This window comes from Colletotrichum lupini, chromosome 6 (genome assembly GCF_023278565.1).
Source record: "Colletotrichum lupini chromosome 6, complete sequence".
In the NCBI taxonomy this organism is placed as follows: Eukaryota; Fungi; Ascomycota; class Sordariomycetes; order Glomerellales; family Glomerellaceae; genus Colletotrichum; species Colletotrichum lupini.
In genome coordinates, this window is record NC_064679.1 from 1,294,731 (window position 1) to 1,309,546 (window position 14,816).

The following is a 14,816-nucleotide window of genomic DNA, read 5'->3' on the forward strand; positions in this document are numbered from 1 at the left end:
GAACCCAAGGTTGCCTCCCACCCCTCAGAGGCTCATAGCTAACGGAGCAGTCCAGGAACCTTCGCCAGCTTCGTCCCACCATTGATCTCGTCTCCTCAATTACACATACACACACATGGATCACTCCCCAACACATGAGCCGCGTTCCCAAGATCCTCGAGGGCGTCGGAGATTGTATTCGGACCTCTTTGGACGAGCGTTTAGTGACGATGGTCCCGCCCGCTACCTTCGTCTAGACTCGTGTGTTCAGGTCGCCCGGCTCTCCACACCCGGGACACTAAGCTATTCTTAAGACTGGCTCGTACATCGAGATATGAAGCTACCCCTAAACCTATCTGCCACTTCGGTTGAGACGTTCCTGATATGTATATCGGGTAGCCCCTCCCTTGACCCTGACGGGTCCATCTCTCTTCCCGTCGTCCGCTCTCTATATCGTCTTGCCCGGTCTTGTCCCGTCGACTCGGATCACACTCTGCACATCCCATTCTACCAAGCTGTAAACCGACGGTCGAATGTCACCCTCGTCATGACGCTCACGTGAAGGAGAAAAGAAAGAATACTGCCTACCAAGGGAATACCCGTGGATGCTTCGATCCCATCATGGAGGATCGCAGCGGGCAAGTGCTGGCCGTGGCGGTCCTCTTCTTCATATTATGTTGGATCGCCGTCGGCCTGCGCATATACTGCCGTGGATGGATTACACGATCGCTCGGCACCGATGACAAGATGATGATCGCCCTCATGGTACTTCCCTACGAGACATCACACAACAAGTAAGAAGTACACACTCGCTGACTCTCTTGGCAGCTCATCTTCACCATCTACCTCATCACTCAGATTCAAGGAGTTCGATATGGAACAGGCCGACATAGAACCGATCTCACCCGGGAACATAATCGGGACGCTCTCATGGTATGCTCTTCTCGGAGGCCCTTTGAGTGCAAATGAGTCCTACCAGTAGAACCGCGACTAACACCCTCTCTAGTACTGGTACATCTGCGAACTGCTTTACATTATATCAACCTGCCTTCTCAAGATATCTGTCGGCTACTTTCTCATCCGCGTGTCCATCCGCCGAAGCCACATCTGGATCCTTCGCATTCTCATGATCGGCACGGTGCTTTTCGGCTCGACATACTTCTTCATGGTCATGTTCCAATGTCGGCCAATCCAGACATTTTGGGAGGAATCGCCACGCACAGAAGGAAAGTGCTTCAGCAATCGTGTGGTTGTCATCATGACCTTCACGGCCTCGATTATCAATTGCCTTGCCGACTGGGCCTTTGGTATTCTCCCCTTGTTCATCGTCTGGTCGCTTTCCCTCCCCAAGCGCACCCGACTCCTTGCGTTTGGCATCCTCTCATTTGCTGCCATCGGGTCTACCGCAACCGTGGCAAGATCCGTGTACATACCAACCCTCCTCGACGGCGACGACTTCCTATGGGCGACTACCGATGTAGCTTTGTGGAGCACCGTCGAGCCCGGCATCGGCATCACTGCCGCGTCGCTCGCCACCCTTCGCCCTCTGTGGCAACTCGTATGGTACCGCGCGGGCATGCGGTCTCAGGCGCCTCGCGCAATAGCATGGCGAGAACGGTTCAAGGGGCAGCCGAGTTATGTCCGCAGCGACGGCTCAGACCCTCGTCACCCACGACACCCCGTGCCAGACGACGCACCCCTGGAAGAGATCGAGGCTGATATCCGGGCCGAGTTTGAGGCGGAAGTGCCCCGCATCGCTCGATCCCAAGATGGCTACAGCTCATCGGCACCGACGAGATGGAGCGGCTTGAGTAAGGACTTCAATCTCGCATATGAGAGAGAGAGGCGAGACGAAGATGTGGAGTCCCTGGTGGTCCCCCGCGACGACGGCGATGGTGGGCAATGGCTCTGTCCGTCACCCCGCGAAGTAAGACACTTTTCTCCTGCCACTACCCCTTCATCAAACCAAACCCAGACTAATAATTGCGCAACAGGATGATAATTCGTTTGAGCTCGAAGACGGCCTTCACCTGACACCGAAAGTGAGATCACCCGCGCCGACCGTGAATTGGTGTTCACCACGCATGTCCGCCATATCGATGGGCTTCGGCTCCTTCAACCGAGAGAACCGCGACTCGACTCACTCAGCCCTCACACTCGGCGTCAACAACTACGGCGGCGCAAACCCCACGAGCAACCGAGCGAGCAGACTAAGCAGGCTGAGCAGCGTCAGCAACGTTCACGATAACCACAACAACAGCAACCGGGCGAGCAGACTAAACACCCTCAATAGTCCAGGCCACCACTACCGAGACAGCAGGATGACCGTGGAAACATACACGAACACGACGAACCCGCGCCACAGCAGCAGGTTCGACAACCGCTACAGCCGGACGACGCGAGCCAGCAGCCACTACACGCGCGGCTCGCAGTTCCTAGCGCCGCCCTCGCCTGGCGACTTCCCCATGCCTAGCCCGCCTCCAAGTACATGGCAGGTCAACGTCCCCGGGGGCATGGACTCGGCGCAGTGGCTTTCGTCTAGGATGGCGGAACATCCGGGCCATCCTAGCAAGAAGCGGTAGACCAGACCTACCTGAAGGGGTTACCTGCCTACTTTACCACATTCTCATCACCACTAGACAAAAAAACTTAACATTACCTAATTATCGACGACGACGAACAACTACATATACCCGGCGTACAGGATACCACCACCACCGTTGAAATTTCGGAAACAGGGGGGAATGGACGAGAGCATATTGACTCGTGTAGACGGGGGGAAACACCAAGCTAGGAGTCTTGTTCATGAGAGGCAAACTACCTCGAGGAAGGAGCAAAAGACGGCAATATGCAAAAGGCCAGAGAATAGTACGGCACATGATGTATGATATATAGAACTGACTTACCTGCCAAGGTATCTCAATAATTTGATTTAAATTACTTCAAAGAATTTGGAATACGTACGTTACCACTATTGTACCTGGGTACTTACACCTAATTGAACGACAGGTTCTCAGCGGGAATCCAAAGTGAAATTAAATGCTTGGCCGGGCTGTATGTTGTATGGCGAGAGTTTAGACTCGACGAGCAAGATGATGCGTGATCGAACACACCAGCTTGAGGCCTTGGCAAGAGACCCAATCATACGTTCTACATCTTACCTCAACGTCCCTTCTCTATTGCCTGGCCTAATGAACAAGTCCCCTTTCTACACTTCCTCCGACTGTCGCAACCCCATACACATACCGAGAAACCGCGGTGTATCGTCATCGGAATGGAAGCAAACGAGCTCCTTTCACCAAATCACCATCGTCAGCTCAGCTTGAATTTGAATAGAATGTTTTATTGTTTTGGTAGTCCTGTTCGTTCCTCATGCCTGCCTATTGGTATACGCCCAATTGCTTATTCATAACGTTCTTGACAAAAAAGAAAATCAAAAGACAAAAGAAAACTATGGAGGAAACACGTCTGCCGACGAGAGGCAATCCAATGATTGCCCTCCTGATTATCCGACGTTGTCTTCCCATGCAGTGTAGGTATCAAGGCAAGTGTCTGCTGCTATGCTGAAAAAGTGGTGATGTGCCATGGCTCTCTTTCCTCGCCGCATTACATGTCCATGGCCTCGATGTTACCGCTTCCGTAGTGCTGGAACGCACCATATTGGTTCTCCATCTGCATCTGCATCTGGAGGCTCTGCTCCCGAGCCCAGTCATCGCCGAAGCCCTTGTAGACGGGGTCGGTGGCGGGCTTATAGCCGCTGGTGCCGACTGCAGAGCCGTAGTGGGAATAGTTGCTAGGGGGAGAGGCCTGTGCCAGCTCCTGCTCGCGCTCGTACTCACGACGCATAAGCTCCTCGTAGCCAGACATCATATACGGCTCGACTTGCGAGGTGATGGAGCTTGCCAGCCAGCGGCTGTCATCTGACTGGACTTGGGTACCGTCGAGGCTCATGACGGCGTTCTGCTGCTGCTCCTGTTGCTGCTTCTCTGCTTCCATGCGCTCATATCGGAGTCTCGCCAGCTGCTCCTCTTGCTCAAGTGTTGTGCTTGTCCATGCCAGCGACGGGTTCTCTGTGCTCGAGGTAGGGGGTGCGGCGCGCCAAATCTCAAGAAGTCGCAGCTGGTGGGGTTCTTCGGAACAGCGGAAAAGTTGAATCTGAGAAGGAGAGAGGACTGAAGGGTCGACGCCGTGCTGGCTGAGGACGGCCTCGGGAGTCAACTGCTCGGTCTGGGGAGGCTCGGAGGAGGGGCGCTGAATGGGGGCTTCTTGAGCTTGCTGACGGACAACATGGGCGGAGTGGGTGTAGTGCTGAGTGATGGAGTAGATGATGGGCGCCGGCGTTGGGGCGGGACTGGTGAGGGTGGGTTCCGGGGACTGCTTGACTTCCTCCTCTACCTTGGGCTGAACTTCAGGGTTGAAAGTTAAGTTGCGGGAGAAGAGAGTTGCGAGGTCATCTTGGACCTGCATGGTGGGGGTGAAGGAAACCATCGTGCTGCATAGAATGTTAGTAGTGGTTCACTGTTATCGGTTCATGTTCCGTGTTACTTCCGGCGCCGCCGTGGAGGGGCCATCTCCGAACAAAGCCCGGCGGGGCTCCGGGCGTGGATGATGATGAAGGGCCCGATGGCGATGGGAGTTTGTGAGAGGAGGGGGAAAAACCTACCTTTTTGATTGACGGGAATCTGGTGATTGAAAAGCCCGAAAAGGCCCTTCGTCGTAAAGCTGCTTGCTGTGGAAGTAAATCTTGTCGGGGGTGGGAGCAAAGAAGACAGAAATGTGCTGTCTTCTTGATGCTTAGTTTCTTTCTTGGCTTGGTAATCGGTTTCGGGGGTTCGGACAGTGAGTGGTAGCAGAAGAGAAGTGTTTCTTTATATTGGCTACTCTATGTAGGTACTCTCGAGTGTTTCTTCTTCTTCTTGGGATTGTTGTTGAAAGCAGAAATAAGAGCAAAAGAAACTCGAGAAAAGAGGAAAAGCGACAACGAAGAGTCACAGGAAGACAGCGGTCGAGTTGTTTCGTGAATCGGGTTCGGTACGGTGATTCCTTGGGCAGGAAGACAGCAGTAGTGGTGCCGGGGTTGGAGACTGGGTGGATGTGAAGTGGTGCAGCAAGGTCAGCGGATGCAGTGGGAGCGGGTTAGTGGTGGGGTGAGGGTTCTTCGTTGTCGCTGTTGTCGAATCTCGCAGGGGCGACGGCGGTGACACTCGGTTGGGTGTAGCAAATCGATAGTCAATGAAGTTCGTGCCAGGTAATGCGAACAGCCAGGCGTGATGATATTGTTCAAAGAGAAAAGAGTTGAGAAAGTCGAGGGTGAAAAGTGAAGATTGGAATTTTATATGGCAGAAGGAGCCACGGCCGTTTTCTGGGCGGGTAGAGGGAACCTGGAAGGAGGGGGATAGAAGTGGAGGGCGGCAGGCACGACGCACGAGGGGGGAGGGGGAAGCCTGGCAGGGGGAAATTGCCTTAGCTAGGAAGGAGGGGTCAATTTTGGCAGTAGCGGGCAGGGTCATGACGCAGCGAGCCCAACGATGCGTTGATGGGAAGGGTAATGTGACCTGACGCTTCAGTCTCTCAGCGCACTTTCTCACTGAAGCCGGGCCCGTCTCTTGTCTCTTTTTTTTTTTCGTCCCATCCCATGGGATCCCGTCTCCGGTGCAGCGTCTGCATCCACACATCACCACTTTCATCACCAACCAACATTCGCACCAACCAACGCTAGCCGACCCGGCCCAAATACTCCCTCGGTCAGGCAGGAATGAATGGCTACCTGAACTATCCGTGCTTCTCAAGAGCATGGTTCGTTTGTGATTCATGTTCAATATTGTGAGAATGGCCGATGATCAGTCAAATCGTACGTGATTTCGATACCTAGGTACGGGTACACCTCCAGTGACATTTGATCCTTGGTGTAAGGTAATGGCCATGCACACATGCCCTGGCAGAGAGTCCGGCAGCAAGCGTCCAATTTGAAACATATTCTCTCCAAGATCCGCACTCCTCACCCAATGGTTCCGTGACACGATCAGTCCACACAGCTTCTGGAAGACTACGGAGGTATCAAATCAGTCTCCCGTGACACACTCGAGCCCACCCGCCATCATATGCGCACTCTGTAATACCTTTCCCACCACTTGGTATTACTTCCAGTCTTCGGCAGGATGTGGTGACGATGATCCTTAAACTCAGTGCAAATACCCAATGCCCTTGCTATTTTCCTACACTGGCTGGCGCGTTTGTTGCATGCCAGAAAATCCTCAACACTTTCCCGTCTATACTCGAGTTTCTCTAACAAAGTCTCGGGATCCCAGTCCAGTCTTCACCGCTCCTCCCCGAAACCCCGTCCCAACACTCGTTTCGCCGGATCCATCCGGGCCTGGACTCCCCTAAGTCACCGTACTATCGGTCCAAGACAGTATGGGAGTCATGCCAAACGTTTCCACGATTTTCATCGTCTCTGACAGATCCCTCAAGCAAGACGAAGACGACCCGATACAGATCCTGTACACAGAGAAAACGTGAAAGTCAAGCAGCTCTTCAAAGGCCATTTAATCTCAAGGCACATATGCCCAGCTGGTGCAACAAGTTGTCGTTCCTCCATGTGATTTTGCAATGTCTCTCTCATCCCGATAACCCCTCTATCCGTACAGCACCTGGCAGCTGCACACCACTGCAGGGTCAAGTGCGGGATGGTGGGGTTATTTTAATTCCCCTGTCAGCGTTGGTGTTCACGATGACGGGAAACCGGTCATTCCACTAGCCACACCACTTCGTCTCCAGCCACATCTTTCAAGTGGCTGGTGCCTTCCTTCCTTCCTTCCCGGCCTGGGTGGATCCACCTTCCCCCAGCTTCCCTTCCCAACCTGAGGCACCCTTGCGTCTAGCCTCGCCCGTCAACCTCGCGCAGCAACACGCAGCTCAGGTTGCCTGAAGCTCTGATCTCAAGGCTCCAGATTCCCCAATTCCAAACCACGTCCCGCCATCGTCATCCACCACCACGAGCTCTCTCCCACGACTAGACAACGTGCCTACGACACCCACTCCATCACGACTCCTTTCGACGCCCAACGAACCCTCAAGTCCTCAAAACTACACATCCGAAGCTTTCCCCGAATACCCCAAGCTCTTCTAATTCACAATGGTAAGCTTTCCCTTGCTAGGTTCCCGGGGAATCACCACCTCCAGCGACCGGGGGTTGGTACGAGCTACCAGAACCGACCAACCCAACCTTGGCTCTATATCTGTAGCACACAACTAATATGATGCCTCTCCCGCCTTATTCAGACGTCGATAGGCACAGGTTATGACCTGAGCAACTCCATCTTCTCCCCCGACGGTCGCAACTTCCAAGTCGAGTATGCCGTCAAGGCCGTCGAGAACGGTGGCACATCCATCGGTATCCGGTGCAAGGGTGGTGTCGTCCTCGCCGTCGAAAAGATCATTGCCTCCAAGTTATGGAAGCCCAATGCCAACAAGCGTATTGCTACCATTGACAGACATCTCGGTGTTGTAAGTCATCCGTTCCCCTCCCGCAGTCAATTTACCCCTCCCTCCCCTGCCTCGATATGCATTGTAGCTTCCGAGAGTAGCTTTACCAAACCCTCACGACCTGCCTATCTGCATATCTCTCTGCTCTATTGGCCAGACTAACAAATCAAAAGGTCTACTCAGGCATGATCCCCGATGGCCGCCACTTCGTCGACCGCGCCCGTGAAGAAGCCCGCGGCTGGCGCGACACCTTCAAGACTCCCATCTCCACCGCCGACCTCGCAGCCCGCATGGGCGGCTACCTCCAAGCCTACACCCTCTACTCCTCAGTCCGTCCATTCGGCATTACCGCCATTGTCGGTGGTTTCGACCCCTCTACCGAGACCCCCGTTGACGGCGAAGTTGGTTCTGGCCCCAAGGTCGGTGCTGGCGGCAAGGACACCACCAAGAAGCACGGTGGTCCCTTCCTCTACATGATCGAGCCTTCCGGTCTCTACTGGGGCTACTACGGTGCTGCTACTGGCAAGGGCCGTCAAGCCGCCAAGGCAGAGCTCGAGAAGCTCGACCTCGCTGATGGCGGACTGACGTTGGAGGACGCCGTTAAGGAGGCTGCCCGCATCATCTACGTCGCCCACGACGACAACAAGGACAAGGAGTTTGAGCTCGAGATGAGCTGGATCAGTGATATTGACGGCCCCACCAAGGGCCGCCACGAAGAGGTGCCCAAGGAGCTGCGCGAGGAGGCGGAGCGGTTTGCCAAGAAGTCACTCGAGGGCGATGACGACGATGACGAGGACAAGAAGGAGGACGACAAGAAGGAGGAGTAGGGCATCGACAGCGAGGCGTGATTGGGTCCTGGCGATGAGTAGAGCGGTGGCATTACGACAGAATGAGACGAAATCAAAAAAAAAGAAATCTGTCAAACACAACACAGGGGAAGCTGCCGCCGTTGGGGGAATGGCGTTCCAGATGACCTTTGTGTACTTGTAAAAACACCATGATGAGGGCTATGGCGGCTGGATCATAGACTAATGAGACCTGGTTTGGGCAAGACTTAGGATTGCAAGGACTTGTGTGAAGCGTGATTGTTGCTGGCGAGGTCCAAGACGAGGTGCTGGGTCAAGCGATGGCCGTTTCTTTCAGCTACCTGCACCAGCAATTTCCAGTACCTCTGTCCCACGTCATAGGTTTCTGGTGCTTTACGATCAAAGAGATGAGCAATTCCGGACACGGCCGTCTCACCCATATCAAGCCACGGGCAGAGGCACAGAAACGTGCTTTATCTCTATACTGGCTGCAAGAGGAGTATAGGCGGTCTGGGCGTCTTTTTCCTTTTCTCTTCAGTTCGAGGCGTCTAAAGTCTACAGGATAAGAGGAGGAAGTCGCTCTGCGGAGAGGGGGGGGGGGGCATGCAATGTAAAGATCCCGAATCAATGCGAAGCAGCTGAGAGAGATTTTCCCATCCCGGGCAGTTTTCGCTTGCCTTTCCTTTGCCCTCGGAAGTGTGGCTCGCACTTCTGTTGCGGGTGCCGTCTCTGGCGGAGGACTTGGCGGAGGAGAGTGACTGCCCTCACGGCGAGAATGTGGCGTCGGTTGATGTGGATCGGTGAATGTTGTGAGTGGTTCATGTGTCTAGCCAGCTTGAGATAAGTTATTCACCCTTGCTCCCAGTCTTAGATCCTTATTATTGTCTGCGTTGTATTCTGGTGGGCACACGCAGACGCGGTGGGCTGGGATGGGAGAACCCGTACACGCCTGATCTTGGGGCGATGAGATTCGCTGCCCTGATTATAAGATACAGACGACGCTTTGTGTTTATCTCTAATGCTAGGAAAAAGTCGACGAGAAAAGACATGAAGTTGCCTGACTCGAAAAATGGTCTCAAGCCGGCTTCATTCCGCCCCTATCATGACGATGCTAGGAATTGACTAGGATGAAGGAGGCAGGGAGGAAGGCATATTATACCTTTTTATCTGCTTGAGTTGATTTCAAGAGATAACCCAGGTGCCCCCCTCCTGTGAAGAAACAAGAAGATACGTTGGTAAGATGGCTCACCAAGGACTTCCATCGTCGACGAGAGAGGTGGCCACTATCCGGCTCACTCATAGACGATGACAGTAACAGAAACGAGACAAGGACTTGAAACACTATGAGAAGACTGTCTATCCGATCGACCTTGTTTCCACTACTAAAATTGCACTCATCATCGACACTAGACGACACTCTCGGTCTACTCCTCGTGTAGATCTCAATGGTCTGGCTCTTGCCGACTCGGAGAACAATTTGGACGACGAGCAATGCGAGGAAACCGAGGAACAGAAGGAACTACGTCGAGCAAACGTTTATAACTACTAGAATAACTTACGACGCGGCTCCCGCTTGCTTTAGACAACCTTGCTGAGTATGAAGAATTGACGAATGGATGGTGATTGAGATTGTTGGCTTACTCTCGTCGAACTCTCAAAGTCACCGGACTTTGCTATTTGTATCTATGCTATAGAGGAAGGGGGCCGTGTCTTTCGTTCGGTCGTCCTTATAACTAATAACCCCCAAGATAGGAGACTTCAGGCAATGACTTCCACCATGAGCTGGATGCCAAATAATCTATTGAAGAGTCTTTGATAGTACGGTGCTAGCTAGGACGCTCGTCAACAAGAAGAAGGGTACGCATCCATGTGGTATTCCGTTTGGGATAGTGTCAGGGAGACGAGGGGCCGCGATGCTGCCACAGACGACGAAAGCACCAGGCACAGAGATGACACTGAGCACAGAGAAAACACTGGTTCTAAAATGTACTTCAATTCAAACTACCAATATAAACCGTTCATCACGCCCCAGAGATTTTTCTCATGTCGAATTCCATGCCTCTTTGGTTTTCTCGCTAAATATTTGGAATCATAAATAAAGAATTCAAAGGAAAGTTGCCGCTCTGCCGTAACCCAGCCAGGGTCCCCTTATCCCATTTAAGCCTTGACAATTCTGCACACCAAGTCGGAGCCGTCGACTGAGTCGCCCTCCTTGACCTGGAGGGTCGACACCTTGCCGTTGTGCGGGGCGGAGATAACCATTTCCTAGGATTGAATGTTAGTAAACAAATTAAGATGGTAGCTAAATACGAAGCAAAACTTACCATCTTCATGGCGCTAAGAACAGCAATGGGGTCGCCCTTCTTGACATCAGAGCCCTCCTTGATACGGAGCTCAACGAGCACACCGGCCATGGGAGCGCCGACTTGGCTAGAGTCGGAGGCATCGGCCTTGGGACGGCTGACGTTCTCGACGGAAGCCTTGTTGTCGTCGACAGTAACCTGTCTGACCTCACCGTTCATCTCGTAGAACACCTCGCGCTGGCCAGTGTTCTCGCTGAGAGGACCAATGGCCAAGAGCTTGAGGATAAGAACCTTGCCCTTCTCGAGCTCGACGTGGAACTCCTCGCCAATCTCGGGACGAGACAGGAAGTACTTTGTCGGCAGGACGGAGAGATCGCCGTACTTCTGGATGAACTTCTTGTAGTCCTCAAAGACCTTGGGGTACATGACGTACGCGGCGATGTCGCACTCCGTGACGGGACCGCCGAACTTCTTGTGCAGATCGCGCTTGATCTTAGCGAAGTCGACAGGCTCGAGGAACAGACCGGGGCGCTTGTCCAGCTTTCTGCGGCCGCGGAGGGCGTCGGAACGCAGAGGCTCGGGAAATCCGCCGTACGGCTGACCCATAAGACCCTCGAGGAATTCGAGGACAGAGCCGGGGAAGTCGAGCTCACTGGCGCGAGCCTTGACGTCCTCAGCGGACAGCTTGTTGGAGACCATGAATTGGGCAAGGTCACCGACAACCTTGGAGGTAGGAGTGACCTTGACGATGTCGCCAAGAAGGTCGTTGGCATGCTCGTAGGCCTTCTTGGTCTCGGCCCACTGGGTACCAAGACCAAGCTGGGAAGCCTGGAACATCATGTTGGTGAGCTGGCCACCGGGAATCTCGTGCTCGTACACCTCGGGATCGGGACCGCTGAGGTGGGCCTCGAAAGGAGAGTAGAGGAGACGCAGCTGGGACCAGTAGAAGTCCAAAGCACGAACGTGGGCAGGGTTCAAGCCGGTGTCGTGCTCACTGCCCTCGAGAGAGGCAATGATGGCGTTGATACTCGGCTGAGAGGTCATGCCGGACAAGCTGTCAGTGGCAGCGTCGACAGCGTCAGCACCAGCCTTGGCGCAGGCGACCATGGACGCAACACCAGTACCGGCGGAGTCGTGGGTGTGGACGTGAATGGGGAGATCGGGGTACTTGGCACGGATGGCACCGACCAGCTTGGTGGCAGCGTACGGCTTCAAGACACCAGCCATATCCTTGAGACCAAGAACGTGGATGTCGAGAGCGACGAGCTTGTCGACGAGGTCGAGGTAGTACTCCAGGTTGTACTTCTTCTTGGGGTTCAACACTGTAACGTTTATTAGCAAAAGAAACATAACTCATGATGACAGTTAAAGAAAGGGAACACTTGCAGTCGCCGGAAATGCAAACTGTTCCTTCAACGACACCACCGGCCTTGTGGACGGCCTTGATACCGACCTCGAGCTGGTCGATGTCGTTCAAAGCATCAAAGACACGGAAGATATCGACACCGTTCTTCTTAGCATGCTCGACAAAGTGGTCGATGGCGTTATCAGGGAGCGATGAGTACGCAACACCGTTGGCTCCACGGAGAAGCATCTGGAAGGGAATGTTGGGAACTGCCTTTCGCATGCGGCGAAGACGGTCCCAGGGGTCTTCGTAGAGGAAGCGGTAGGCAACGTCGAAGGTGGCACCTCCCCAGCACTCCAGAGAGTACAGGTTGCTCAGGCCGTGGCTAGTCTCCTTAGCAATGTTGAGCAAATCAACGGTACGGACACGGGTGGCCAGCAGAGACTGATGGGCATCACGCCATGTGGTGTCCATGAGCAGCGTTCCCTTGTACTCGCGGACAGCCTTGGCGAAGGCCTTGGGACCCTGCTCAGTGATGATCTGTCTCCAGCCCTTCGTGCAGGTCGCGGAGACGTCGACCTTGGAGCCATCCTCATTGAGGAGCTCGGGAAGGATGATGTCGCCCTTGAACTTGGGCTCGCCAATCTGGCCCTTGATGCTGCTACCGTTGACGGCGACGTCACCGAGGTAGGCGAGAAGCTTCTGAGCACGGTTCTGGCTGCCAATGAGGTCGAACAACTGAGGAGTGTCGTCGATGAAGGTGGTCCAGCAGTTGCCGTCAATGAAGGTGGGGTGAGTAAGGAGGGAAGCGAGGAAAGGAATGTTGGTCTTGACGCCGCGAATACGGAATTCGACAAGGGCACGGAGGACCTTTCTCCTAGCAATCTCGTAGGTGGAACCGTGGCAGGTGCACTTGACCAACATGGAATCGTAGTAAGGGGTAATGACAGCACCGGCGAAACCGTTACCGCCGTCGAGACGGACACCGTTGCCACCAGCGGAGCGGTAGACCTCAATCTTTCCGGTGTCAGGCTGGAAGCCCTTGGCGGGGTCTTCAGTAGTGATTCTGCACTGAATGGCGAAACCTCTGGTGGAGATGCGGTCCTGGGTCAGACCAAGCTGCTGCAGGGTGGCACCGGCAGCGATCTGGATCTGAGCGGCCACGATATCGATACCCGTGATCTCTTCCGTGATGGTGTGCTCGACCTGGATACGGGGGTTGATCTCGATAAAGTAGTATCTGTTCTGCTGGTCGACCAAGAACTCGGCGGTACCGGCGTTGCGGTAGTTGACCGACTTGGCCAGCTTGACGGCGTCGTTGAGAATGGCATCGCGGACGTCGGAGGGAAGGTCCTTGGCGGGGGCGATCTCAACGACCTTCTGGTGACGACGCTGGACGGAGCAGTCACGCTCGTACAGGTGGACAATGTTGCCGTGGTTGTCACCGAGAAGCTGGACCTCAATGTGCTTGGGCTTGTCCAAAAATCGCTCGACGAAGACTGTGCCGTTGCCGAAGGCGGACTTGGCCTCGGAGGTGGCTCTCTCAAAGTTCTCCTTCAGGGTCTCCTGGTCGCGGACGACACGCATACCACGACCACCACCACCGTAGGCAGCCTTGATGATGATGGGGAAACCATATTGATCGGTGAAGCTCTTGACCTCCTCAAAGGTGGCGACGGCGCCTTCGGTACCGGGAACGACGGGGACACCGGCAGCGATAGCGAGGGTTCGGGCTGAGACCTTGTCACCGAGCGAGTCAATGACATCGGCGGAGGGACCAACGAACTAAGAAGGCACATCGAGTCAGTAGTGTTATCAGATTTTAGGGGGAGATTTTAGCGGGATGTCTCACGATCAGACCGGCCTTCTCAACGTTGCGAGCGAACTCGGCGTTTTCTGAGAGGAAACCATAACCTTTTGGCGGTGTGTTAGTGTCTTGACCACAGCATCTGGACAAGATGCGTTTTCTTACCAGGATGGATCATTTGCGCGCCGTGCTCGACGGCAATCTTGATAATCTCGTCTCCAGCGAGATAGGCACCGACCGGGGTGTACTGGCCGCGCTTGCCAATGACGTATGCCTCATCGGCCTCTGTGGAACGCGGGTTAGAAGGGTGCTTTGGGGAATGTTCAAAGGCTAGATGGGGGCTTACTCTGTCTGTGCATGGAGAGACGGTCCTCATAACTGTCAGGGAGTTAGTATGTAGAGCTTGGTGGTTGCCCAGGTGGTGCGCTGTACCTGAAGACTGCGATGGTGTGCAGCGAAAGCTCGTGGGCCTGTAGAGAGTCAGCGCTGGGTCTTCTAGCGCCAGGACGGCCGTGTTAGTTGGAAGAAGTTGGGTAACATACTGTTCTGAAGATCTAGACACATTCCAACGTAAGCATCACTGTTTCTGAAGCATTACCTGAGCTGGAACAAGAATCAACATACACGAATGGCTAGAAGGTGGTGGTGGTTAGCTTGCGTGAGTCAGGAACTCGGCTGGATGGAAGCACTTACGAATTTCACCACGGTTGGCCACTGTAGAGGGGTAAAAGACAAAGGGTCAGCATAGTTCTTGGATCCAGATCCAATAGCGCGAGAAGCCAGGGGGAGAGAATCCAATGGCCTCTCGAGAAAGCTGCGACTCACCCAAGATCTTCTTCAGGTGCATGATGCTCGAGTTGGCGCGGATGTGGTGGATGGTCTGGGGGTCCTTCTGGACCTCCTCAACGTCGCCGTCCTCGAAGACATCGTTGAAGGTGACCTGTGTTTGAGCCATATTGGGCGGTTGTGTGTGTGTGTGAAGAGAGGACAGGAAGGAAGAAGAGGAAGACCGAACGGATTCAGAAGCTACGACGGCCCGTATTTGAATGGACCAAGGAGCAGGGGAAGCTGTTGAGGTCTCAGTTGCGAGA

At 54.2% G+C, this 14,816-nt stretch overlaps 5 protein-coding genes across 5 annotated transcripts; 3 read left to right on the forward strand and 2 right to left on the reverse strand.

Annotated features, from left to right (window-relative positions):
• Positions 1–313: 313 nt before the first annotated feature.
• On the forward strand, positions 314–3,305 carry CLUP02_11867 (uncharacterized protein; the record flags this gene model as incomplete). The annotated part of the gene is made up of 7 exons (XM_049290833.1): positions 314–537; positions 615–744; positions 808–912; positions 986–1,906; positions 1,974–2,557; positions 2,684–2,861; positions 2,997–3,305. 7 exons carry the CDS (start codon positions 314–316, stop codon positions 3,303–3,305), a joined length of 2,451 nt encoding a protein of 816 aa, XP_049147978.1.
• A 280-nt stretch (positions 3,306–3,585) lies between these two features.
• Positions 3,586–4,467, reverse strand: CLUP02_11868 (uncharacterized protein; the record flags this gene model as incomplete). Its single annotated transcript, XM_049290834.1, has 1 exon — positions 3,586–4,467. One exon carries the CDS (start codon positions 4,465–4,467, stop codon positions 3,586–3,588), a length of 882 nt encoding a protein of 293 aa, XP_049147979.1.
• A 1,341-nt stretch (positions 4,468–5,808) lies between these two features.
• On the forward strand, positions 5,809–8,291 carry CLUP02_11869 (proteasome A-type and B-type; the record flags this gene model as incomplete). Its single annotated transcript, XM_049290835.1, has 9 exons — positions 5,809–5,830; positions 5,922–6,044; positions 6,166–6,391; positions 6,451–6,590; positions 6,653–6,668; positions 6,757–6,898; positions 6,979–7,219; positions 7,271–7,485; positions 7,638–8,291. 9 exons carry the CDS (start codon positions 5,809–5,811, stop codon positions 8,289–8,291), a joined length of 1,779 nt encoding a protein of 592 aa, XP_049147980.1.
• Positions 8,292–8,325: 34 nt separating this feature from the next.
• CLUP02_11870 (uncharacterized protein) lies at positions 8,326–9,893 on the forward strand (the record flags this gene model as incomplete). The annotated part of the gene is made up of 7 exons (XM_049290836.1): positions 8,326–8,450; positions 8,545–8,738; positions 8,914–9,070; positions 9,185–9,342; positions 9,458–9,546; positions 9,589–9,793; positions 9,853–9,893. The coding sequence occupies 7 exons, from the start codon at positions 8,326–8,328 to the stop codon at positions 9,891–9,893; spliced, it is 969 nt and encodes a 322-aa protein (XP_049147981.1).
• A 534-nt stretch (positions 9,894–10,427) lies between these two features.
• CLUP02_11871 (pyruvate carboxylase) lies at positions 10,428–14,680 on the reverse strand (the record flags this gene model as incomplete). Its single annotated transcript, XM_049290837.1, has 10 exons — positions 10,428–10,535; positions 10,595–11,895; positions 11,954–13,703; positions 13,771–13,832; positions 13,891–14,010; positions 14,072–14,103; positions 14,158–14,195; positions 14,350–14,357; positions 14,419–14,439; positions 14,551–14,680. 10 exons carry the CDS (start codon positions 14,678–14,680, stop codon positions 10,428–10,430), a joined length of 3,570 nt encoding a protein of 1,189 aa, XP_049147982.1.
• Between the last annotated feature and the right edge of the window lie 136 nt (positions 14,681–14,816).